At 39.1% G+C, this 27,497-nt stretch overlaps 1 protein-coding gene across 1 annotated transcript; it reads left to right on the top strand.

The window, feature by feature from the left end:
* Positions 1 to 293: 293 nt before the first annotated feature.
* On the top strand, positions 294 to 2,263 carry LOC143535365 (ethylene-responsive transcription factor RAP2-2-like). Its single transcript, XM_077029644.1, has 2 exons — positions 294 to 599; positions 1,492 to 2,263. The coding sequence occupies exons 1-2, from the start codon at positions 347 to 349 to the stop codon at positions 2,232 to 2,234; spliced, it is 996 nt and encodes a 331-aa protein (XP_076885759.1). The 5' UTR covers positions 294 to 346; the 3' UTR covers positions 2,235 to 2,263.
* The last annotated feature ends 25,234 nt before the right edge of the window (positions 2,264 to 27,497 follow it).

The following is a 27,497-nucleotide window of genomic DNA, read 5'->3' as shown; positions in this document are numbered from 1 at the left end:
TTCTCCCGCTAACCTCATCACGCCTGCATGTTTTTTCGCGCTAGCGCCCCGTTAGCGCCCCGGTTGTGTGGTGTTAGCGCCTAGGGGCGCGAGCGGAGGGGCTCTAGCGCCCCCGTTGAAGCCCCACACCCCTCAGCCTTAGCCTAATAATAATAATAATAATAATAATAATAATAATAATAATAATAGCATCATCTCACACCGTACTCCCTCGGGTGTATAAAACACACCCATTCCGGTATACACTCCAAAACCAATTCTCTAATTTTCTCATTTCATACCCCTAAATTACAAAACCCTAAAACACAAACAATCAATCAATTACTGAAATTAACAAATCTAAGCTATGTGTGGTGGTGCGATCATCTCTGATCTCATAGGACCTACGGCAAGCAAGACTCGCCGTTTGACCGCCGCTGACCTTCTCGGGAAACCTGATTTTTTGAAGAACCCTAGCAAATGCTACTCGAAGCCTATCCGATCTGAGGTTTTGGATCTTGATGATGAGTTTGAGGCTGATTTTCTAGGGTTTAAGGATGAGGTTGATGCTCAAGAACAACAACAACAACGTGCTATCTCTGCTTCTGCACCGGCTCGTGGTAATTGTGTTAATTAGGGTTTTGTTCATAATTTGTTTGTTAATATTATTATTAACTTTGTTTGATTGAATTTAAAGCTATTGATTTGTTCAATTAGGACCTTGAATTAGGGTGTTCAATTCATTGAATTTTATTTATTTATTTTTTATTATTGGTTTATTTAAAAAAATTATTAATTATTGTTAGGTGATGATAATGATGAAGATTCTGTATTTCAACACGGAAAAAGATTATCTTTTTGATTGCTAACCTGCTTTTTGTCTCTTTTAAGCTTTTTTTCAGGCATACATGAACATCTATTTTTAATTTTTTTTTATCTTTTTTGATTATTAATTAATTAATTATTTTAGAATTGAAACCCTTTAATTTGAAGGTTATCTGATCCATGCATCACCTGTTAGAAGGAAAAAATTAAGTTAATTATCGGATTTGTAAATTATCGGATTCCAGGATCGATTATAATCGTTAAATTATTTGTATCTGAAGATTTTTATTTTTATATGAAATCAAAAGGTTAATCATTTTTTGATCGGATTCAGGTTCCAACTATGTGAAGTCTGATGACAAATCTATTTGAACATGGAAAAGGATTATCTTTTTGATTGCTAGCCTGCTTTCTGTCTCTTTTAGGCTTTTTAAACATACAAGATTATGAACATCTATTTTACTTTTCACCTTTTAATTTTCTTTTAATTACTTGTTTTTAACCCTCTGAATTGAAGCTTATTTGATTCTTGCATCACCTGTTAGAAGGAAAAATTAAGTTAAATTTGCATCCGGTGTCGGTTATAGTCTTTAAACTATCTGGTTGAGTGAAGATCTTCAGTTTTCTTTATTGGATTATTTTGTATGAAACGAAAAGGCTAACCCTTTTTTTAAAAACCTGATTCAGGTTCAAAATCTGTGAAGTCTGATGACAAATCCACTTCAAGAAAAAGGAAAAACCAGTACAGAGGAATCCGTCAACGCCCATGGGGCAAATGGGCTGCTGAGATCCGTGACCCGCGAAAAGGGGTTCGTGTGTGGCTTGGGACTTTCAACACTGCTGAAGAAGCTGCTAGAGCTTATGATGTTGAAGCTAGAAGGATCCGAGGCGTTAAGGCCAAGGTTAACTTCCCTGATGAGGTACCTGTGAACCCAGCTCGCTCTAAGGTTAACCCAAAAGGGAACAAAAGGACTGCTAGTGACTGTAACGGCTCACTTGGGTTTTATGAGCCAAAGCCTCAAGTTAACCTTCCTGCAACTGCTGACAGTATGATGGTCAAACCGTTTAGCCCTTTGGATGGTTCTGGTGCTCTTCATTTTAACTCTGATCAGGGAAGCAACTCGTTTGGCTGTTCTGACTTCGGTTGGGGAGATCACTGCTCCACAACTCCTGAAATCACATCTGTTTTCTCTGAGAGTGATGATGTCAGCTTCATGGATGATATCAACCCTGCAAAGAAACTGAAACCCGAGTCTGTAAACGGGGTTTCTGAATCTGAACCACTCTTTCAGATGCCATACTTTGAGGGAAGCTGGGATGCTTCTTCAGTTGATGCGTTTCTGAACGCGGATCCAACTCAAGATGGTGGAAACGCGGTTGATCTTTGGAGCTTTAGTGACCTTCCTGCAATCATGGAAGGATCTTTCTAAGTAATTGTAGTTTTTCTTTTTTTAATCTTTTTTTTAACATTTTTAGATTGGTTATCATGTGTTCTATATATTAATCTATGCTTATGGTTACAGGTTTGTTGGTTTGGTGATGGCGGGCAGACGAACAAGTGTGGCGTGTCGATTTGTTCGGTTATATGCGGAGTATATAGCTTAACAATCAGTGTGTTGAGATTGTAAGACTTTTATGTTATATTATGTGTTAGTTATGCAATGTCTGTATGGATTATGTTGTTTTGAAAACTAATGGCTGGTTCTGTTTGTGATCTGTTCTTAATGGACTTGGGATGAAACATGTTTGAACAAACTGTTAAAACTAGTTGAATTCAACCTTGGCTTGTTAAACTTTGTTTAGACTAAAGTCAAAAGTTAGGTAAAACATAGAGAATTGTAAAATTTGAGTTTTGAAACTTTTATGTATTAGATGGTATGAAAAATACTTTTTGGACATAAAACTATAATTTTGACATCATTTAACTGTATTGAGAATAACCTTCTGAATAGGGGTGTGCAAGAAACAGAAAAAACCGTTCCAAAATTGAAAAAACTGAAGAAACCAAACCGAAAAAACCGAACAAAAACAAAAACTGACAGTTTGGTTTTATGTTTTTATGAAAACCGAACTAAAAGTTTGGTTTTGGTTTTCCACAAAATAAAAACCGAAAAACCAAACCGAACCAAATTCTTGAATTTTTACTTTTTTTATCTTTTATTTTAAGTAATTTAAAGGAATTTAATAAATATGTAATTTAAATATATTTGGTCAAATATATACTAGTCTTATTAGTTAACAATTAACAAAATTATTTAGACCTAAATTCATAATTTTTTGCGAATTTTTTTTTCGGCCTAACTTTTCAAGCTCAAAGGGCAAAAACCGAAAAAACGAAACCAAACCGAAACTAAAATGAAAACCGAAAACGAAAAAACCAAAACGAACGGTTTCAAATAATCCAAAAACCGAAGTTTTTGTTTTCGGTTTGGTTTTAGCCCAAAACCACATTGAACCACGTCACACACACCCCTTAGATTGATAAAAAGTAAAGAATGTCAATTTTAGATATTTGATATTTGTTAATAATGATAGGAAAGTAGGATAAAAACATAAATGTAAAGGGAGCTTTTGGTGCAAGTATCTCTTGTGGAAGAATGTGAGTTTGTAAAGCATAATCTGTCAAAAAGAAGTAGAATCTAAAACGCATTTGGTACCAAATAGATTATGTTGGATTTGTTGATTTATAAAAGTGAAAAAATTGGAATCTGACAATAGTGGTTGTTTGTTGATTTAATAGATTTTCTTGGATTTGTTGATTTATAATTGATATCAAACTAATTAATATTTAAAACACTAATTAGATTCACGATTGCCACTATAATTAACCACCTGTTGGTTGCCACCGCTACCGCAGTCTGCAGCCCCATCGTCATTGACCACTCACCACCGCATAGTCACCACCTACACGGCCGCCCGTCGTACTTGTCCACTACAGCTCCATCACATGCACCCTGACGCCTTTGCCGATAAAGTGTGTAATCCTAATCTGGTTTGAATTGAGCTATAACATAAAGTTTGTTTTGGTTTTATTACGGAGTTGTGAAGTCTATATAAGTATTAGTATTATACTAAATTAGTGTATGTAGAGGTGTTCAAAAAAATCTGAATCTAAATTATCCGAAATTTCGGATATCTGAATTTTCGAATTCAGATACTGATTTTGAAAATTTTTCGATAGTCTGGATATTCGAACTATCTGAAATATTTTTTAATTAGTAAATAATAATAAATATTATTTATAAATTTTGGATAATTTTTGGATATTTTGGATAATTTTTCACATACTTCGCATACTTCGGACAATTTTTTGTGTATTTCGGATGTTTAGGATATTCAAAATATTTTTAAAAGTAATTCTTTATTTTTTTGTATTTATTATTTTTTTTTCAAATTTTCAGATATCTGATTCACTATCTAATCGGATATCCGAAGTTCAGATATCTGAAATTTCAGATTAGGATAGTGAAATCCACTATCCGAAAGATCCGGATATCTGACTTTAAACAACCCTAATTGTATACCTATCTGGTTTGTCTCAATATTTGTTTAAATAGGTGTATGGTCATAATAGGTTTACTGTCAATTTTTATAAACACTGTTTTATGTGATGAATAATAAAATTGTCCTTTATGTTCGTTTGGGGCCTGATTTTCTAGCAATCGACACCACAACCACTTGTCATGGCCTCGCCCATCTTCGCACTACCGTTGTGGTGGTGGCAGCAGCGACGACAATAGCTCGTGAGTTGTGAACTGTGACGGAGTTCCGCGCCTGCTTGTGACCACGTGGCCCTCCAGGCCCAAGTAACGCCACATAAGACATAGGCTTAAACGTGGTAACTGGTAAAAGGCTCAATCATTTAAAGGGAGGCATTGTACAAGAGAGACATGTTGCAGCAATCACAGACGTATACGTGGATTATATTAAAATGAAAATATCATCATGAGATAACGCGTGCTATAAATCATTAACTGTGCATATAAAAAATAGATTTTTTTAGATATACATTTTCCGACAATATCTCATGCATGTCTATATGCCCTCACTCTTAACGGTTCAACCCAAACCAAATATCATCTAAATAAATATAAGGATTTAATGTAGTAAAACATGTTAGAACGACTTCATGCATTTTGACATGGGAAAAGTTAAAATGCAAAAAGAGACAATAATAAGATGTATGAGAATAATTTGTAGTAAAAAAATCTTTAAAAAAATTCAATAAAAAAATCATAACTCAAAATAAAAATAAAAAACAAAAAAAATCAGAAAACCTAAAATGTTTCCCCCGTTATTTTCGCTAAAAAAAACCACGAAAAGACACAATGATGAAAATAAACGAAAAGCACAATGAGAAATAAAAAAAAAAGACACAATAGATCGCAAAATATAACACAATGCTGAACAAAATACAACGTAATGTTAGGTAATATAACACAACATCAAGGAAAAAAAAGACACAATTAATGACAAAAAAAAAATAATAAACATAATGATAAATAAAATATACATTGATCTTTTTTCTCAAAATTGTTTTTTTTTTGTTTTTTTATAACGATGAAGACGGTGGAAGCAATTTTGTGTATTTACTTTTTTCCGTTTTTTATTAAATTTAAAGTTATGGTTTTTTTAATTAATCTTTAAGGTTTTATTTCTGCTGCAAATTCTTCTCATTTTTGTGCCATATTGTAGAATAAACCAACCTTTTTAACATTTTCAAAGTTACTTTTGAAACTTTTATGCAAAAAGAGAAAGTATTTTGGTTTTACGTGATATATGTTTTATAAACAAAAGTTTATGCGTGATTATTATTTATGAAATTTTTATTTTTTTCATTAAACTCAAAACGATTATTATTTATGGTAAATGGTGAGAATTGGTGTGATGTGATATTCGGTTTTGGTTTATTGAAGTAGCTAGGGATCTTTAAATTGGCGTGAATTCGGTTCGTGCTACATGATTTTAAGTATGTCTAGGTTAGAGTGGATGCATGCTTAACAAATAGATATAGAAATCGTGTTGGCATTATTGGTTCGTGCTACTTGTAGTTTCTACATAATATAAGTATCTAATATTTTGATTGGTAAACAAATACATATGTCTTGTTTTATGCTATTAACATCACATGGTGAAACACCTTTTATCATAAAGAGTGTTCCCACAATGGAGTATGTGTGCATCCAAATCACCTTCTTAAAGCATATGCAGCACTATGCATATGAATTATAATTGTGTTTTAAATGTGTATGTGATGCTATGCTACCTACCTTACATCGCATTATTGTTAGAAAGTAACCACGACTCTTTATTCTCTGGATTATGAACCCAAGAGACCCTTGCAGCTCACCATAATATGTTAAATAATTCCATGGTCCAAATGATTCATTTTGAAAACAATTGTATCTATTCCAAGTACATTTCTTTGTTCTGGTGAAGACTATTACCAGTAGCATAACAAGTGAGTTATATTCTGATTTTTTTGACATTATTATATGGTGTTAATAAACAAGTCCTGAAATGTTGAACAAAAAGCAAGCTGACAAGTTCTGGCTAGAACTTGTATAAACGAAACCAAATTTATGTTTGCTTTCCATTTATTTTGCATTCGAGAGACGTTTGGAGAAACGAATGCAAAGAGACGTTTGGGAAAAAGTTCTGGCTGGAACTTGTATAAACAAGACCCAATTGATGTTTTCATTTATTTTGCATTCGAGAGACGTTTGGGAACAAACCAAAGCCCGAATTTAAAGATCAGTACAAGTTGTGATTGATAAGCGACAAGCCTTTGTTTGGAGACACTTTTGTTTTCTTGTGGTCGTGTATGTTCTTTACCCGAGATGCGTGACATCTCGGGTATTCATTTGAAATTATCCTTTTTGATAACGTTTAATTTTGATATTTTTCAATAAATTACAGGCCATTAGGTTTTCTAACATTTATTTGATGATATGGTTTGTTGGTTTGGTTTGGCTGATTGGGGTTAGGCCATTTAAGCCCAATCAGCAAGCCTATTATTTACTACCACAGCTCTCTTTTTTTTACATTTTTCTCTTATTTTTTAAGACTAATTTCTATCTTATTTGTAATTTAAAAAAGAAGTGGTTATATTTTGTTAAAGGTTTGCTTCTTAATATTGATTTGTCATGCTAAGTACTACGTAACTACATAAAAGTTTTCTAATATAAGTCAACTAGTGTTTTTCCCGGGGCAAATACGCCAGGCATATCGGTAAAACACAAGCGTTATACGGTAATTCAACACGAATTCGATCGGTTTCAGTTACGTACGTATTGTATCTAAACTAAAACAAAAATTTTTAAAAATTTAAAAAATTGGGGTGAACCAATGGTGTGGCGTCGGTCGGTAAAACTCGATCATTTGTAAAACTCGACCGTTATCGATCACGGACGTTGAGGCGGTTGAGTCTACGCGAATTCAATCGGTTTTCGTCATGTTCGTTACGATACCGAAACTAAAAAACAAAAATCAGCATTCGATTGGTTTTCGTTACGGTACTGGAACTAAAACAAAACACAGCGAGTCTGTGCGAATTCGGTCGGTTTCCGTCACGTTCTGCACGGTACCGTAACTACAACAAAATAATAAAAAAGAACAAAAACAAAATTCACATTTGGTAGGTTTTCATTACGCTCATTACTGAAACTAAACAAAACAATACTACCAATATGGTGCCGCAAAGTAGCCCAATCGGGACTTTGCGGCACCAAACTTGTTAATTATATTATATAATAATAATAATAATAATTGTAATTTTAAGTGTCCTTTTGTTTTGAACAAAACAACATGCTAACTTGCTAACTGCTAAGTACTGCCTGCTGGGTTTGTTGGGCCCAAAATATTTTGGGCTTTATCACCATTTGTATTTTCAGATTTGTGTATTAGTTATGGATTAGAAACATGTTTTCTTAGTAGTTAATTTACCACTTTAAGTTTTTCACAATCATTTAAAACAAGTGTGTCCATGTTAAGGCTGATGCCCTTAAAACAAATAAATACATGGTTTTGTTCGGGCTCAACTCGTCACCTTGAAAGCCCTTAATGCATCAGCCAATAATCCGAAACGTTTAATGCCCGATAAAAGGTAATGTATATCTACATAATATTACTATTTTTATTTAAGTAGTTTATTAGTTTTTAATAACCATAATTTTTTTATTACAACTAATATAGACTTGAGTTCTCCAATAGAGACTCAAGTTTGAATCCCATTTGTGTCACTTTTAGTGGATATTGATAATGAAGGATTTGAGCTAGTCATTATGCAAAGGTTGTCGGTTCAAACCCTGAGCCCACCCGGGTTTTCGTCCCACCGTGTGTTACATCAGAGAGTTCTGCTCTTGTGGTGGCACAACGATTATCAAGTGGCAGTCGGTCGTATGTTTTCTCAAGAGAACGCCCAAGCCAAACTTTGCAGCCAGCATAAGCTCGGTTAAGACAACATAGTCTGACCATAGTAGGGTATCACGACTTTCCAAATTTGAAGAGTATAGTAACCTAAATAATAAATACAAGAGTGCCACTGTTATAAAGAAAACTAAAAAAATTATAGTACATGTTACCCAGTAATAAATATAAAACTGTCAATTTAATCACTTTCAAATCATATGTTGAAACAAGCCATCGGTTTTGTTAAATGGTGCCACGTTAAGTAAATATCAATTATTATATTGAAGGCTATAAGGGCAAGTCGCTATCCACCTACATTTTTTTTAATTTCCACATGATACCCATTATTTGCTTAAATACAATAATGGTCTTTTTATATTCGAATCTCATTATTGAAACAATTTTATTTGTGTATTAGGAATAAATAGTTAAATTACTAGGGCACCCGCATTTTTACTTTGCAACGGAGTCATGAAACATTGAAACTTAAGGATCCCGGTAGGGTACGTGAATTCTTTTCATCGATATTGTTTTTCTAGTATCATTATAGTATTATGTCTATCAACTGAAAGCCAGCTTTTCTAGGTCATATCGGTCAAATAATATAATATAATACAATGTTAGTAAATATATTGGGCGTGCCTTTCAAAAGGCAATAGATAGAATGCTAATTCGATTAGTTTTTTGAAAACTGAGTTTTTCTTTAAAAAGAACAGAGAAAAATTCACATTTTCACCTATAAATTTATAAAAAAGAAAAAAATCCGTAAATGAAGGAAGTAAAAGATGGATAATCCCTAAAATGTAAGAATAAAATTTGTCATGAGGAAAAAGAAAAAAGCAAACATAAAGGTTTTAGAGGAAAAATTGAAAAGCTCGCAAGTCGCAACCAGCACGGTTTGAAATCTAGTTAATATACTCCGAGAGTCCGAGTGATGGGTTACCACTTTAGCCATCTATAATTGTTATCTTCAACAATCCAAAACTCATATGAGATATGAAAATATTTTGAGGTCAACCAATAAACAACAGTATAGTTAATATATAAAAAGTTTGTAGGGTTACGTGATCCAGAAACCTATAGAAATTAATTAGATAAATCTCATATCATCTCATATCGACAATGAAAAATATAGAGACACTGTCTAATTATGATCATATGTTCAACGACGCCCTTGAGGTCGATTTACGACTTGCAAGAATGAGGGTGATATCATTGTGTTGATCAACGTGTTAGGAATTGTACGTCAGTTGCTTCTTGTTACGAGTATGCAGTGTGACACGCCTCCAAGAGGTTGTAAACTTCTTATTAAGGTGACACATTAAGAAAGTTGAAATCTCATCTTACAACTTGCTATAGTTTAATACAGCGGTCGGTAGATTACGAACAACAACATAATACATCATACAAAGATTTAGAACACTACCTTAAATCCTTCCATTTGATTTATGATTGACCAATTTTTAAAGTACATGTTAAACCAGAACATTCAATAATTTAGGTGATAAGCCTCTTAGGTTGTCCTCTATTGCGGTGTAAGAGGCAACATAGGGGCAACAAAGCCCCAAACACCGCCGAGGGCGCGATTTGAGTTGGGGCTGTGTTGAGACACCGCCCAAAATGGGGCTAGTGGTGGGGCCTGCGTCTTTTTTTCCTCTTTCTCTCTCTCTATCTCACATAACACACATACGTATATATGTATATATATAATGGGGCAAACAAGGGATAACAACCCATAGTGAGGTGTTATAAAGAAGGGCTTCGAAGCCTCATTTCCTATGTGACGATGACATGGAGGGACTATGAAGAGGTTTGCCTTTCTCACTTTTTACCAATGCCATATATATAGTGTTGGGCTTTGAAGTGTAACTAAACACATCACATGGGGTTTTTAACATTTGTCATAAATAAACATGTTAATGTGTAATTAATAATCACATAATTTAAAAAAGTTATATGTAGAAAACAAACATTCATTGCCCATTAAACAAGTCTAACTTTTTAATTTTACATCTAAACATAGTACCTTTTCAAAAAGTGGGCACCAAATTATATTTAATGATCTCAAGTAAGAAACGACTCAAAGGTATGTGCATGTGCATGTGCATGTGCATGTGCGAAAAGACTAGACGTTTAAGGAATCAAAATTTGATTAAATGAAGCTGGTTATTCAAATTTGAAATATTTAAGTTAGAATTTGTAATTTAGTTTCGAAGAAGAAAAAAAGGTCAAGTTACTTCGATTTGATTCAGATAAATAGAAAAATATAAATAACTCAAACCCTTTTTTTTTATTTCTATAAACATCATGACTACTTATGAACAATTTGCACACCATTTTTCTTCACAATTCTCTTTGTTTTCTTTTAACCTTCAATTTCACATCATATACATGTGTTATCAATGCCAACAGTCTGATGAAGAAGATGATGGCATTGAACTCCGTCTTAAATGGTGAACATGTCAACGAGATTAGTCTGTGAAGAGGTAGGTCCCAGCAGAGCCCAGTTGGACCCGCAAGACTCACCTTGAAGATGGACGTCTGCGCAAGGACCAACTGGTTCCGCAGGACCCACCATGCTCAGAGATGAAGACCTTACGCGCAGTACGCCAGCTGTTCCCGCAGGGAAAGCCTCCCAATGGTGATGTACCCCGCCTGTCCCCGCAGCTGCGGATACAAGCCATCAGAGAAGGCTACCCGCACTAATAGCAAGGCTACACGCACAAGGCACTAACTCTCAATAATTCAGTGTCACCTGAAGGAATGAGCAAGGCGGGAATACTCCCGCCCAAATGAGCCAGTCCGTATGCTTCTGGAAGATCTTTTGTACTATACCTGCCAAGGTATGGACAAAATAGACAAGATCTGACCAAAGCAGCCCATGAACCAATCACAGGGTGACAGCTCACCGACAACAGTACGAGGAGTAGCATGCTCTAGTACTGTTTGTCACTATTAGCCGCTGCCTACTCACCAACCCTTGTCGTGGCACGCACATAGCCTGCAGTTGGTGGAAAGGGAACAGTACACAGCCGGCCTTGTCACTATCAGCCGCTGCCTACCCACCAACCAGCATGGCACGTGCGTAGCCCATAGTTGGTAGAACAGGAATATTATACAGCTGGCTGTACCTGCTTGGAAACCTACCTTCGGCTATAAATACTCCAACACCTTGGAACGGTATCATCATCTTGTATCTTACCTTCACTAGCTATTTCTCTCAATATACACTTATATTCAGAGCAATCTAGTCTGATTCTCACGCCGGAGGGTGGTCACAAGGAGGAACCCACCCCTTCTCAGTGACGAGCTCACGGTGTCTGTTTTGCAGGTCATCTGAAGAACATCCTTCTTTGCCGGACCTAACCCTCGTGGGAAACATTACTTAACCCCCAGATTATCCATAATCTACTCGGGGTCACCTAGTGTTTCTTCATTGGCGCCATCCGTGCATAAAAGCTAGAACTAATTCAGTTTTTTCAAAACTTCTGAAAAAATGGTTAACGTTACTCCGGTCCCAAGGCCAGTAAGTGACCAAGAAACCCCGGTAACCACAACCCCAGCTACTGGGGGGAACACCGGCGGTTACACAAATTTTACGAACACTACCCCGGTTACCCAAGCCGGGGCAAGTGCAGTAAACAATATTTCACTGGGGTTCACTGATGCCCAGTTGGAGAAACATACGAGGCTCCCTCGCCAAACACTCGATTAAGTTAAGGCGTGGGCCGAAGCACGTCAGAAGGAATTCCAAGCTGAGTTGGATGAACGCTTGCGTTCACTCCAACAGGATGACGAATTCGGAAGCACTCGACAACAGCTCAACATGAACAGTGAGTGCGAGTACTCGGACGATGATCGGGAGGAATCCGACACTGACGCGAACCCTCGCCATAGGGCGAAAGGGAAGCGCAAAGAAACGGACTTCCAACCAAGAAGGAATTTCGGAGAAACCTTCAAACCAAGGAACGGGGGGGGGGGGGGGGGGAAACCCACGCGACTTCTCCAAAACCATTAGACCAACTGCTGCAAATGCGGGAACATCCAAGTTTGCAAGGGACATTGCGGAAGCAATCGCCCCGAGAAGTGCCAAACAGATGTCCAACATCGGCACTTATGATGGTCTATCCGACCCAGACGATCACTTGAACAAATTCATAGCGGGGGCAACAGTCAGTAACTGGACGGAACCCACGTGGTGTTATATGTTCCAGATGACGCTGGTTGGAGCGGCCAGGGTGTGGTTTGATCGTTTACCGGTCCACCACATCTATGATTGGGCGGACTTTCAACACAAGTTCAGTCAACAGAGGAAATATACTGAAGAGCAGTGGATGATCCTCAACTGCGTGAGAGAGGAAGATGATCTTTACTAGACTTCATCACTCGTTTCAACTCCAAAAGGCTGAGTCTGGGCAACATAAGTGAAGATCTTGTTCGCGCCGCTTTCATCCAGGGCGCCGAATACCCAGAGCTTATCTGCACGTTGACGGGTAAGGACGGCATACCATCCACATGGGATGCCATCATGACGGCGGCCAAGCGCTTTGCCGAGACGGAGAAGCAACTGGGTAGGGATCTTCCCCAGAGTACACATCTCCACACGCAGAGGACCAGAGAAAACAATGTTCGGATCGCCCGGCAGAACAAAAAGAGGAAGCTAGATATTTGGCAGTCAAGGGTAAACTTTGACACCTCATCCAGCTCTCGCCCTCTTGTTGGCGGAAGGGATAACACGCACCCTTCAAGCCGAAAACACCGGTGGACGCCACTCACCAAAAGCGTCACGGAGATATTTGCCACCGAAAAACTCCCATGGCCAAAAGCTCCAATGATCCGGCAACGACCTAATGCGGATCAGAGCAAATCCTGTGACTTCCACGGGACAAAGGGTCACAGTATAGAGGAGTGTACATCCTTGAAGGATATTGTTGAAACATTCGTCAAGGATGGAAGACTTGCACACCTTGTGGCATCAATCAAGAATGGAGGAAGGAATGATAACCGGTATAAAGGCAACGGACGAAAGCCCGTTGACATCAGCATCCACATGGTTCATGGCAACATCAGAGGAAGAAAAAGACGAACGACAGAACCATGCGAATGGAAGGAAGCTGAGGTGCGCTTCCCGCGAGTGCCAGGAGGACCCAGCAAGGAAGGCCCTATCGTCATCAAAAGCCAGCTGGGGCATTACATAACTTCCAGCACTCTTGCTGACAACGGCGCCTCGTCAACGGTTATGTACAGGCAGTTCTTCGACAAGCTAGACGACGAAGACAAAGAACGCCTGGAAACGGTTTACGCCTCAATGGTGATCATCGACGGCAGCACAAACACCCCCCTGGGTATCCTATCTTTCCCCGTCATTCTCACGGATGAGAAATACTCCCGCACAGAAGACGTGGACTTCGTCGTAATGAGGAAGCCACATCACACATACGACATTCTCTTCGGAAGAGACGGGATGGCAAGATTCAACGCCGTGGTATCTTCAGTCCACGGCATGATGGGATGGCCAACTGCTGAGGGTGTAGCGATGATCACCGGTATCCCCCAGGTATGCATCGCATCCGTCTCATCTAAACCCAAACCAAAGATGGCTAAACCAACCATTACCGAACCAGAAAAATGGGCCCTCAATGGCAAATACCCTGACCAGGCTGTTACAATTGGCCCAACAATCGTTGATCCTACGCGCACCTTACTCAAACGCTTACTACAGAGAAACGCTGACATCTTCGCGTGGACACCAGCTGACATGACTGGTGTACCTCGAAGTAAAGCAGAGCATAAGCTCAAGGGTGACCCGGCTTTTACGCCAGTCATACAAAAGCGCAGAGTAATGGGGGCGGAACAGGCTAACGCGTGTAGAACCCAAGTCAAGGAACTCCTTGACGCGGGCATCGTACGCGTTAGTAGATATCAAACATGGGTTGCAAATCTCGTTATGGTACCGAAGGCTAACAAACAATGGCGCATGTGTATAGATTTCAAAGATTTAAACAAAGCATGCCCCAAAGATTGTTACCCGTTACCCGAAATTGACCTCAAAGTGGATTCATTAGCACCGTTTCGCCTTAAATGCTTCCTTGACGCATATAAGGGGTACCATCAAATCCACATGGCTGTAGATGATCAGGACAAAACCGCATTTCGGATGCCCGATGGCACATTTTGTTATCAAATGATGCCATTCGGACTTAAGAATGCAGGGTCCACATACCAACGCCTGATGGACAAAGAGTTTCATGCCCAAATTGGGAGAAACTTGGAAGTCTACATGGATGATTTGGTCATCAAAAGCCCTGAGCTAGAAGCGATGTTGAAAGACATCGAAGAAACTTTCAACACGCTCAGAAAGATAAACATGAAGCTCAACCCGAGCAAGTGTTCCTTTGGGATGGAAGAAGGGAAGTTCTTGGGAGTCATTGTTACTAAAGATGGCTTCAGAGCGAACCCTGAAAAGGTCGAAGCCATTATCAAAACGGAATCACCTACTAACATCAAGCAAGCCCAGACACTGAATGGACGCCTAGTCGCACTTAACCGCTTTTTGTCAAACCATGCGGATAGGTCGTTCCCATTCGTGTCAACATTGAGAAACTGTTTAAAGAAAACGCACTTCCGCTGGACACCAGAAGCGGAAGCAGCTTTTCAGGAAATTCGGTCACGCTTGATCGAACTCCCAACGCTCACAGCACCAGAAGCGGGGGAGGAATTAATCATATATCTTTCTGCCACAGATAGAGCAACCGGGGCAGTCCTGCTAGTAGAGCGAAAAGGTATCCAGATGCCTATTTACTATGTTAGCCGTGTCCTAAGAGACGTAGAAACCCGGTACTCCACCCTGGAAAAACTAGTCTTAGCACTTGTACAGGCTTCACGCAGGCTAAGACGATATTTCCAAGGTCACCCAATCACCATTCTCACCAACTTCAAACTTGCAAACGTTCTAGGCAAACCCGAGTTATCAGGACGTCTAGCCAAATGGGCAATTGAGTTGGGGGAATATGCGATAAAGTACAAGCCAAGACCAGCCATGAAAGGCCAGGTCCTGGCCGACTTTATTGCAGAAGTCCCCGCTTCACGGGAGAAAGAGTGCCAGGAGGAGGCTCAACCCTCCCTAGCACAGGACATCAATGATGTCTGGCGACTCTACACTGATGGAGCAGCCAGCAACGAGGGTTCAGGCGCAGGGTTGAAACTAACCAACCCAGCAGGCCAAGAATACACTTACGCTATTCGACTGGATTTTCCAAGTACGAATAACGAAGCCGAGTATGAAGCATTCTTGGCCGGGCAGAGAATTGCGCGTAAAATGGGAGTGAAAAACTTGGAAGCCCACGTGGATTCCATGTTAGTAGCCAACCAAATAAACGGAACGTACACGGCCGTGAACGACACAATGGCCCTGTACCTCGCACAAGCAAAAACCCTTATGCGCGATTTTAATGATTGTAAAGTCATACACGTCAAGCGTAGCGAAAACAAATCTGCGGATGCGTTAAGCAAGCTTGCATCATTAGCCTTCACCCATTTGGGAAAGGACATCCGCATTGAACTCCTTGAAGCACCATCAGTCCCGCACAAGGAAATTTGTGTCATCCAAACCGGCACAGAAACGTGGATGACACCGATAATAAATTACCTTGCAGCGGGTATACTACCAGAGTAAAAAACACAGGCAAGAAAAATACGTTGTAAAGCATTAAACTATCAACTCACCGATGACATCCTTTACAGACGTAACTTTCTTGGCCCACTCTTAAGATGCGTGGACAACCAAGATGCTGACTACCTCCTAAGGGAAGTACACGATGGCATCTGTGGAGTACACGCAGGTCCACGCGCTGTTGTAGCTAAGCTAAACAACGCGGGATACTTTTGGCCGGGGATGCATACGGATGCGCTGGCATACATCAGAAAGTGTAGGTCTTGCCAGCTCTACGCACCCAACACGCACGCCCGAAGAATGAACTTGTTCCAGTCACCTCTTCATGGCCATTTCAGAAGTGGGACATCGATGTGACAGGCTTATTTCCTACAGCAGCAGGAAACGTTCAGTTCCTAGTGGTAGCCATCGACTACTTCACCAAGTGGATAGAAGCAAAACCCTTAGCCCAAACAACCGCAAAACATATTAAAAAATTTATTTGGGAATTTATTATTTGTCGTTTTGGACTTCCACAGACTTTGGTGAGTGATAACGGCACCAACTTTGCTGACAAGAAGCTACAAAAGTGGCTGGAAGAACTTCAAATCACCCACACCTTTACCTCAGTGGCACACCTGCAAGGTAACGGTGAGGTGGAAAGAGCAAATAAAAGCATCGTCGAAGGCATAAAGAAAAGACTCCTGGAACACAGATCCGGCTGGGTAGACGAAGTTTCACACGTCCTTTGGGCAAACAGAACGCTGAAAAAGGCCAGTACGGGAGAAACCCCGTTCAGCCTCACTTATGGCACTGAAGCCATGGTCCCAGTCGAAATTGGTTTGCCCTCACCAAGGGTCTTGATTCAGCCAGAAGACAATGATGCGGAAAGACAGTTAGACCTTATGCTAACCGAGGAACGCAGAGACTTAGCCGCAGTGCGTGAAGAAAACTACAAGCGTCAAATGCAAAAGTACTACAACACGCGGGTAAAACTCTGCAACTTCAATGTAGGAGACTACATATTGTGTAACAACGAGGCTTCAAACCAAGAGCGCCCAGGAAAACTGGCACCGGTCTGGGAATGACCGTACATTATCAAAGAAGTTTTGGGAAAAGGCGCATACCGGCTCAAAAGGCTCGATGGCATTACTATCCCAAGAACATGGAACGGAGCTCAATTACGCAAATGTTACATGTAGATCAATTCCAAACTTGTGAACTTCCCACACTGATATGTAGATCAATTCCAAGAACATGGAAATGATTCTCCTTTATCATATTGTGTTGATAGCCTTACCTTTATACTTATGAACTTCCCACACTGATATGCCGGTATTCACCGCATAAATATGGGAAGAAGTAAGTCGTTGCGTGTGGAAGGCGGCATATACCCCTATTTTGCCCTTGGGGGCATCGTACACCGTCTGGTGTGGCTCCGGAAACTCAGGCTCGAACGGCTCGAGCATGAACTTCCGGACGATGTACCGGTAAAGCTCGATGGGAAGAGCACACTGGCATTCACCAGCAGTTCTCTTATCGTCCTTATCGGACGTAGACGTCGGGTTCTCGACATACAAGTCAGACTCCTCGACGGTAGCTTCTGGATCATGAGTAGACGACATGTTTTGGAAGTAAAGAACGATTTCAGGAGAATGCTCGACAGAAAGTTAGAGTATTCGCCGGAAATCGCTTAGAAGAAGAAGAAAGAAGTGAAAGTGTGGATTACCGTGAACCCTCTCCCCCTTTATATACTCATCGCAATGAATGCGATGAATTTAATGCGGAGGAGAGAGAAAAGAGCTGGTGCAATGAAACTATGACACGTGGAAAAAGCAAGCTGGCAACAGCTGTTGACGGGACGCGCGCCGTAAAATCCGCACCCACGCGCCCGAAAAATCGCGCCCACGCGCCTGAAAAAGCGTCTGCAATGACCATATACTGTCACGTCGCCATAATTTCCTGCACATCCTGACACTGTCAGAAGAAACCGTCGGACGACGTTTCAACAGTTTGAACTATTCTTATCCTTTCACCAACTCTTCGAATTTCAAAAAGATTCAAAAGTAAGCGGGACTATACCCCTTACCTTGGCAACCAAGTAACTATAAGACAGGTGCGAGTACAGTGTCAAGGCAAAACCCTTCACATACTTAGCACCCGCAGGGAATGGACGCCAAGAATACCTTGGAAGTAAGATAACTATAAGACGAGTGCGGGTACAGTGTCAAGGCGAAACCCTTCACATACCTAGCACTCGCAGGGAATTGAAACCAAGAAGGATCTTCTGGGCCATGCTTGCGGAAAGGGAAATAACATCCCCGCATAGCGGGAACGTTGAGAACTAGATTGTTTGAAGCTCCAGGATGGAATTGGTTCTTTAACATAATTGATCACTATGTTTAAAACTACCAAAACCTCGTGGAGAATCTACACAAGTGAAACTCAACGCTCCTGACTTGCGAGGAGGTTACACACCTACCCGCATCATACCCAAAGATCAATCAGAAAAGTCGAGAATTTCTGCACGTGACATTAGGGAAACCGCGGGAAGAATCCCCACGGACAACCTTAAAACTAAATCCTTTTCAAAACCCCTTGCTTAAGTCCAAAGTTCACCTCACTTATTAACAATTCATGAGAAGAACATTGGACTGGGGGGACTTGAAGAGGTAGGTCCCAGCAGAGCCCAGTTGGACCCGCAAGACTCACCTTGAAGAGGGACGTCTGCGCAAGGACCAACTGGTTCCGCAGGACCCACCATGCTCAGAGATGAAGACCTTACGCGCAGTACGCCAGCTGTTCCCGCAGGGAAAGCCTCCCAATAGTGAAGTACCCCGCCTATCCCCGCAGCTCGGATACAAGCCATCAGTGTCACACCCTCAAAATCCACTAACGGAGTTTTACCGTCAGAGGGTGTGAACTGGCAGGATCGGAATCATCAGTTATAATCAAACCATAAAATAAAGTTTCAAAACCATGTAAACGTTTACGAGTAATTAAATGCGGAAGCGTAAAAACCTTTAATCAAAAGTTGCGTCACGCAGGACGACTTAAAACCAAAGATAACCGTTAAAAATAAGTTTGCAGGACAAAAGCGTTTTCAATCAATGCATGTTCCTAAACCGCGCGCCCGCCTCGGCTACCTGAGAATAACATACTAAAAGTGTCAACACAAGGTTGGTGAGTTCACAAGTTATATAAAAATAAATCGTTTAGCATTTGCGTTCAGCGTTACAGCGTTTTGCGTTAAGCGTTTTGCGTTACAGCGTTACAGCGTTTTGCGTTACAGCGTTACAGCGTTTTGCGTTAAGCGTTTTGCGTTACAGCGTTACAGCGTTTTGCGTTACCAGATAGTGTTATGTCAAATTATATATCGATAGGTAGCTAGTCTATACAACAAGTATTAATAAGTGTTCGACACCGAAGCTGACTCGTTTAATAAGTGCCTTGTCACCAGGTCCTCCAGACCATGGTACGTGTTAGCCAAAATTACACCCGCTCGACCTCCAGTCGAGTTTAGCGTTGGGTGGGGTTTGTCAAACCCAGTAGTACTACTCAACAGTGACTCGCTATTCAAAATATTAACCGGTTCGATGTGTAGGACTTCAAATGTTTCGTTTGCCACTTAGCCTTTACAAGTGATATATAATTTATAACAAAATCTTAAATGCGTTGTGGAGTATGTTATCTCCCCCAAGTGAAAAGCGTTTGAAAACAGTTTAAAGAGGGGAAAGTGAAACTCACTGTTTGCGAAGAATTTCCCAAAATAAATCACCAAGATGCGCGTCACCGAAAAACTCTCTCTAACGTTCTAAAACAACAAAGAGATTTTTCTAAGTGTCGGAATATTATCGAGTCTCTAGACCCGGCACATAATACCTATGCACATAACATGTTTCGTGTTTCGTTTGTGAATCGTGGGTGACTTAAACAAGTGTTTTTGTGACACATTACATGTGTAAGCAATCATATACGTGTCATGTATTCATAACGTACGTTACTAGCAATTATTCCCCGTAAGGGCATTTTGGTCAACAAATAACAATTAACTAGCCATTATTCCCCATGAGGGTAATTTGGTCAAATCATGGCAATCAATTAGAAATTATTCCCCGCAAGGGTATTTTGGTCAAAACGTAACAATTATATAACAAGTATCATGTTTCATGCATTTTTACACAACTCAGCAGCTAGTGTCACCGAGACAGAAATCCTACTAGAAAGATTGTATTATTTCACCGATCATAGCATCTCAATTAATTTACCAAAAATCATCACAGAAGCACATATGTCTTAGGTTTCCAGAATATATTTTATTACATTTTTATTCCTCACAGTTTTCTCACAATCATCAAATCATTACATCAAACTCATAACAGTCAAATTCATGCGCAACAGAATGTTATTTGCAATTCCCGTTAAACGAAAAATCCAATAAATGCAAGACCACTTGGGTTAGGTTCCTAACTCAATGTGTCAACTTCCAGAAGTGGAACCAACCCAATTGGTCTCGTAGTTCATGAGATATAACATTTACAACATAACCTAACAGCAGGTCTAACAGTTCAGCTTTGCACAACGTTTTTGTAAAATCATAAAAGTTAACCTTTACTTGTCCAAAAATTACAAATTTATATTCTATAGAAACTAGACTCAACCTAGTTTACTGTAGTACCATTAATCTCAACCAATTTTCATGTTTACACTTTGTTACAGTCACTTAAACATCAAATACACATTCTGTCCAGAAACTGTTTGCATCCAAACTCAATATATTCACAACCTATGAACTATCATGCATTCATATGATCCTCTAAACTCCATAAACACCATCCATGCACATCAATTACAATTACATACTTGATTAGGGTTTGTGTTTGAACTCAAATCAAAGACACAACAATCAACATGCAACAAGATTCAATCTAGTTATCAATTCATCATTCAATCAACCACAATCATATTAGCTATACACACTCACAAAATCGGCAGCTTAGGGTTTGTGGTTAACCCAACAAACATCAAAATCAAGCAACAAGAATGTATAGGAAACTCAAATATACCTTCCTAGCACCTAGTTCTTCAATCAAGGGCTTAAATTGATGTTGTATGTGTGTGTATTGATGGACGGCAGCCAAGGGACAAGGGGGTGGGGTTTGCGATCGGAAACTTGGGAGAAGAATAATAATAGTTAGGGTTAATTGTTAAGGATCTATTTATAAACACACAAGTTACACTCAAGTCCCTCCACTTCTAAGTATTACTTTTCTAGCCTAACTAACTTGTTTTCATCTTGAGTTAACGTTTATAACCATGTTATCACCTAACACATAAGTCTAACACATAATTATCACATAATTACTGTTTTGACGTGTTTCGTTTATTTATCAATCGTTTGCGTCAACTCGTTTGCGTTTCGGTGCAATTCCCGAAAGACTACACATGTAGTAAGTGTTAAGCGTCATTTAAACCCTAGTTTAAATGTAATGAAGTGTGCGTTATAGATTTAGTGATCTTAAGTTTGAATTGACGGAGTTGAGTTAACGGAGTTAACCTGAAATTGACGATTGTCACATCATTCCCATGTTAAAGAATTTTCGTCCCGAAAATTTGAGTCAAGTCGTGATGAGTATCTAAAAGAGTAAGAAAAAAATTTCAGTTTGTCATATCATCCCCTAGTAGAAAGAAATTTCGTCCCGAAATTTAATTCATACCTCCGGTGATGTCTGACGGTTTGCCGGGTTTCGCGGTTTTCTGTGTTTGGTTAGCCCTTCAAAAAGGTGGGGATACTTTTTCATCATTTGATCCTCGCGTTCCCACGTGAACTCCGGTCCACGTCTCGAGTTCCAACGAACTTTTAACGATTGGAATTTTGCTGTGTTTGAGCGTTTTGGTTTTCCAATCCAAAACCTCGACTGGTTCCTCAATGAAACGTAACTGTTCATCAACTTGCAGTTCCTCCAAAGGGACTACTTGGGTTTCATCAGATAGGCATTTCTTCAAATTGGACACGTGGAATACATCGTGTACGCCACTGAGTTCTGTTGGTAGGGTGATATCATTGTGTTGATCAACGTGTTAGGAATTGTACGTCAGTTGCTTCTTGTTACGAGTATGCAGTGTGACACGCCTCCAAGAGGTTGTAAACTTCTTATTAAGGTGACACATTAAGAAAGTTGAAATCTCATCTTACAACTTGCTATAGTTTAATACAGCGGTCGGTAGATTACGAACAACAACATAATACATCATACAAAGATTTAGAACACTACCTTAAATCCTTCCATTTGATTTATGATTGACCAATTTTTAAAGTACATGTTAAACCAGAACATTCAATAATTTAGGTGATAAGCCTCTTAGGTTGTCCTCTATTGCGGTGTAAGAGGCAACATAGGGGCAACAAAGCCCCAAACACCGCCGAGGGCGCGATTTGAGTTGGGGCTGTGTTGAGACACCGCCCAAAATGGGGCTAGTGGTGGGGCCTGCGTCTTTTTTTCCTCTTTCTCTCTCTCTATCTCACATAACACACATACGTATATATGTATATATATAATGGGGCAAACAAGGGATAACAACCCATAGTGAGGTGTTATAAAGAAGGGCTTCGAAGCCTCATTTCCTATGTGACGATGACATGGAGGGACTATGAAGAGGTTTGCCTTTCTCACTTTTTACCAATGCCATATATATAGTGTTGGGCTTTGAAGTGTAACTAAACACATCACATGGGGTTTTTAACATTTGTCATAAATAAACATGTTAATGTGTAATTAATAATCACATAATTTAAAAAAGTTATATGTAGAAAACAAACATTCATTGCCCATTAAACAAGTCTAACTTTTTAATTTTACATCTAAACATAGTACCTTTTCAAAAAGTGGGCACCAAATTATATTTAATGATCTCAAGTAAGAAACGACTCAAAGGTATGTGCATGTGCATGTGCATGTGCGAAAAGACTAGACGTTTAAGGAATCAAAATTTGATTAAATGAAGCTGGTTATTCAAATTTGAAATATTTAAGTTAGAATTTGTAATTTAGTTTCGAAGAAGAAAAAAAGGTCAAGTTACTTCGATTTGATTCAGATAAATAGAAAAATATAAATAACTCAAACCCTTTTTTTTTATTTCTATAAACATCATGACTACTTATGAACAATTTGCACACCATTTTTCTTCACAATTCTCTTTGTTTTCTTTTAACCTTCAATTTCACATCATATACATGTGTTATCAATGCCAACAGTCTGATGAAGAAGATGATGGCATTGAACTCCGTCTTAAATGGTGAACATGTCAAAGAGATTAGTCTGTGAAGAGGTAGGTCCCAGCAGAGCCCAGTTGGACCCGCAAGACTCACCTTGAAGAGGGATGTCTGCGCAAGGACCAACTGGTTCCGCAGGACCCACCATGCTCAGAGATGAAGACCTTACGCGCAGTACGCCAGCTGTTCCCGCAGGGAAAGCCTCCCAATGGTGATGTACCCCGCCTGTCCCCGCAGCTGCGGATACAAGCCATCAGAGAAGGCTACCCGCACTAATAGCAAGGCTACACGCACAAGGCACTAACTCTCAATAATTCAGTGTCACCTGAAGGAATGAGCAAGGCGGGAATACTCCCGCCCAAATGAGCCAGTCCGTATGCTTCTGGAAGATCTTTTGTACTATACCTGCCAATGTATGGACAAAATAGACAAGATCTGACCAAAGCAGCCCATGAACCAATCACAGGGTGACAGCTCACCGACAACAGTACGAGGAGGAGCATGCTCTAGTACTGTTTGTCACTATTAGCCGCTGCCTACTCACCAACCCTTGTCGTGGCACGCACATAGCCTGCAGTTGGTGGAAAGGGAACAGTACACAGCCGGCCTTGTCACTATCAGCCGCTGCCTACCCACCAACCAGCATGGCACGTGCATAGCCCATAGTTGGTAGAACAGGAATATTATACAGCTGGCTGTACCTGCTTGGAAACCTACCTTCGGCTATAAATACTCCAACACCTTGGAACGGTATCATCATCTTGTATCTTACCTTCACTAGCTATTTCTCTCAATATACACTTATATTCAGAGCAATCTAGTCTGATTCTCACGCCGGAGGGTGGTCACAAGGAGGAACCCCCCCTTCTCAGTGACGAGCTCACGGTGTCTGTTTTGCAGGTCATCTGAAGAACATCCTTCTTTGCCGGACCTAACCCTCGTGTGAAACATTACTTAACCCCCAGATTATCCATAATCTGCCCGGGGTCACTTAGTGTTTCTTCAGTCTGACAATGCTCCTTCACTAACAAGGCGACTATAAAAATGACAAGACTATGGAACACCGGAGAATAAATAGTGTTGTCGAAGGCTTGGATCGACATCTCAAAAGACCAGAATACTAAAAATTATATAAAAAATCTTCCCTCTTTAGCAAGTTCTCGGATATTTTACAAAACAAAGAAAGACAAAAATGAAATTAAAGAAAGAATTACAAATTTTATCCTTTAAACATAACTGATTTATGGATCAGGTCATTTAAAAAGTTCACTTTCAGACGGTGTCCTTTACATGACATGTTTATTTGATTTTCGTCTTTTTAACTAACTGGCATCCAAAAACTCAGTTAAGTGGGTACATGTGCTAATCTTGTGATGGGCATAATTGTAATATCCTTATCTTTGAAAAAAGAAAATACTAATAAATTTTGTTATTAATTTAAAACAAAACAAATAATCTCTCTCTCTCTCTCTCTCTAGTCTCTGTACAACCACCAGCAGCACAGCGTCACCACCGCAATTCGTCGGGAAGTTGCCGGCCGGAGATTGTGAAGCGATAAACTGCAGACAACAGGGGCGCCTCTATCGTAGTTCGATTAGGCCTGATTAAGGTTTAGATTTCGACAATCGTCGTCTTCAATCCGGCTTCATCACAATCAGCTTATGTAACATGAGGGCACGACCAAAAGTCGCTCAACAGATCTTAGGGTTATTGTGAATGATGAATGTTCGATTACGAGGAGATTGAAGTATGCATTTTTAGCAAAGGGTAAGGGTTTCGCTGACGATCTCCAACGAATCTAGCGGCGGCTGCTAGGGTTCCTTCGTGATTTCAGCGGCTGATTGGGTCGACAGAGGCGGCGATTGGTAGCATCAAGGTCCAAAATGCCTTTCCGTCAAAGCTCTAGAGATGTCGCCATACAGGTGATTGCAGGTGGCGGCTGGTGTTCGAGTGGTGGCGGAGTGTGGGAGAATTGAGAAAAAGGGTTTGTGGGAGATGAAGATGAGTTATGAGAGGCTAATGTTTTTTTTTTCTTTCTTTTGAGTAAATGTGTAATTACAATTTTGCCCTCAAATATCTAGCACATGTTAAAACTTAACTGAGAAAATGGATGTCAGTTAGTTAAAAGGACGAAAATCAAATAAACATGTCATGTAAAGGACACCGCCTGGAAAATTAAATCTCATAATAACCGATTGCTGAAAATTATAAAAAAGATCTTCGTTTTAAAGCAAGTTCTTTGATATTTTACAAAACAAAGAAAGACACTAATCGTATAGTCTATCAAATGAAATTAAAGTGGAAAGACATGCAAAAGAAATCACTAAGTTCAACAATTCATTAGACACAGTAGGTCAATCCAAGGTCAAAATCACCGCATTTGACACCCGCTAACTATATAACACATTTAACATAGCAATTATTTAGAAAGCAGCACGAGGCACATTTAGAAAATCTTTGAAACAGGGTACCCTGCCGCAAATGGACACCCTTAGTCAAGCACAAAATATATTGAAAACACTAGAGTCAAATAATTACACAAGTTCGACTGATGTTCAAATTCCAAATCAAGTCATCGAAGAGGATGCATGGATTAATGTTAAAGAGCCCAAAATGACCACAATGAAGACGAAGGACACTGACATCAACAGTTTCTGCTCAATTGGATAGGGGAGAAGAATTTCAAGGGGTAGTTGCCAAATTTATCTTAAACGACAATATAAATTGAACAAGCGTGGAAGACAAAAATAACATCGAGTAAGATTAGAAGATACTAAAGCGGAGAAGGTATGCCTCATGGAGGAGTACATGCATAAAAAAATGAAAGGAGAATGATTTGCAATTATTCTTCAACTCAGCGACCATTTTACCGCAACACAACTAAAAGTGATGTTACCATGCAAGAAAAAAACAACACAATGTTATGTTGGGGTAATTGTAATGTATATTGTTTCAGTCATATTACTTTTCAAATGCAATTTGTTTTTCTACCACAGTTCTTTTTTCTATATGCTTTAATATAAATTTGTTGTAAAAGACTGAGGGACTAAGAAGACGGTCATTTTCATCATTTTGGGATGTAATAAAAAGACAGATAAAATAAAACTAATCTGATGATGTGACACTTATGTAAAAAAGAAAAAAAGTGAAAGATGACTCGTCCTTAAAGTCTTTTACGGTTAAAATATAATACGAATTGATAGCAAAAATATGAATTGCTGACCGTAAAATATTAAATGTTTGCGTTAACCTCTTATTAGTCAGTCGTACTCTTATTAATCATTTATATATTACTTAGTTAATAATTAAAAAAACAATTAACTAATGCGTGTTATGACTGCTAAGTTAATAATTTAAATTAACAAATATATTTAAAAAATTGATAATTTATTAACAAATTGATTATAGCATATTCGTGGTTTATTTTCAAGAATATAATAATAATAATTTTAATATGAACACAAAGAGTGAGAAGATAGGTAAATACTAGTTGGCAAATGGTGACAGCTAAGAGATAGCAACAACGACACGTCACTAAGTACAGCTGGACCTCTCAAAGTCCTACCATGCACATGTGGACACGTCTTCTCCATGTTTTTATTTTCTAATTTTTTTTTTTTTTTTTTTTTTGAGGTAAATTTGACAATTTTATTTATTTCTACTGATGAAACATAGATATTACATCAATATAGCAGGTAGGCGGGCAACAAGCTGCGCCGCCACCCCTTTCTGAATTGCAAACCCTAACCTGCTAAAGACATACCCCTGCCCCTTTGGAGTCGACAGTAGAAAGTGTCCACATTATTGTATTATTTTCTAATTATACAATAATACTAAAAAGTAAAATATAAACTAAATTTTACTTATTTCTTTAATAAATAAATATATTATATGTGAAAAGAGTTGAGACAAAACACACCACATGAGGAACACGTGACATAAAAAAAAGAATGATGTAATATATGTGGACACTTTCTTACCTAGTTCACGTCAAAATCTAATTTAAAGTACTTTTCAATTCATGGCATAAAATATGAGTTATCCATAACAGTTAAAAAGTAATAATGACTTTTATAAACATGAGATAACATGCTGTTCTATTGAAAGATTATAATTCAAGTCTGTGTATAAACTTGTGACTAAGGGCAACACATATAATACATGGTATGAAATTAGTGAGTATGAACTCGTGACACCATACAACTCATATAATACATGATATGAAATCAGTGAGTTTGAACTCGTGATACCATACCACACGTATAATGCATGATACAGAATCAGTGAGTTTGAACTCGTGAAACCATACAACACATAAAATATACGATACGAAATCAGTGAGTTTGAACTTGTGACATA

The sequence above is a fragment of the Bidens hawaiensis genome, unplaced genomic scaffold (assembly GCF_021521415.1).
Source record: "Bidens hawaiensis isolate Kalapana, Puna unplaced genomic scaffold, B.hawaiensis_p1.1 tig00010467_1, whole genome shotgun sequence".
NCBI classification, from domain to species: Eukaryota; Viridiplantae; Streptophyta; class Magnoliopsida; order Asterales; family Asteraceae; genus Bidens; species Bidens hawaiensis.
This window is presented reverse-complemented; position numbering and strand designations above follow the sequence as displayed.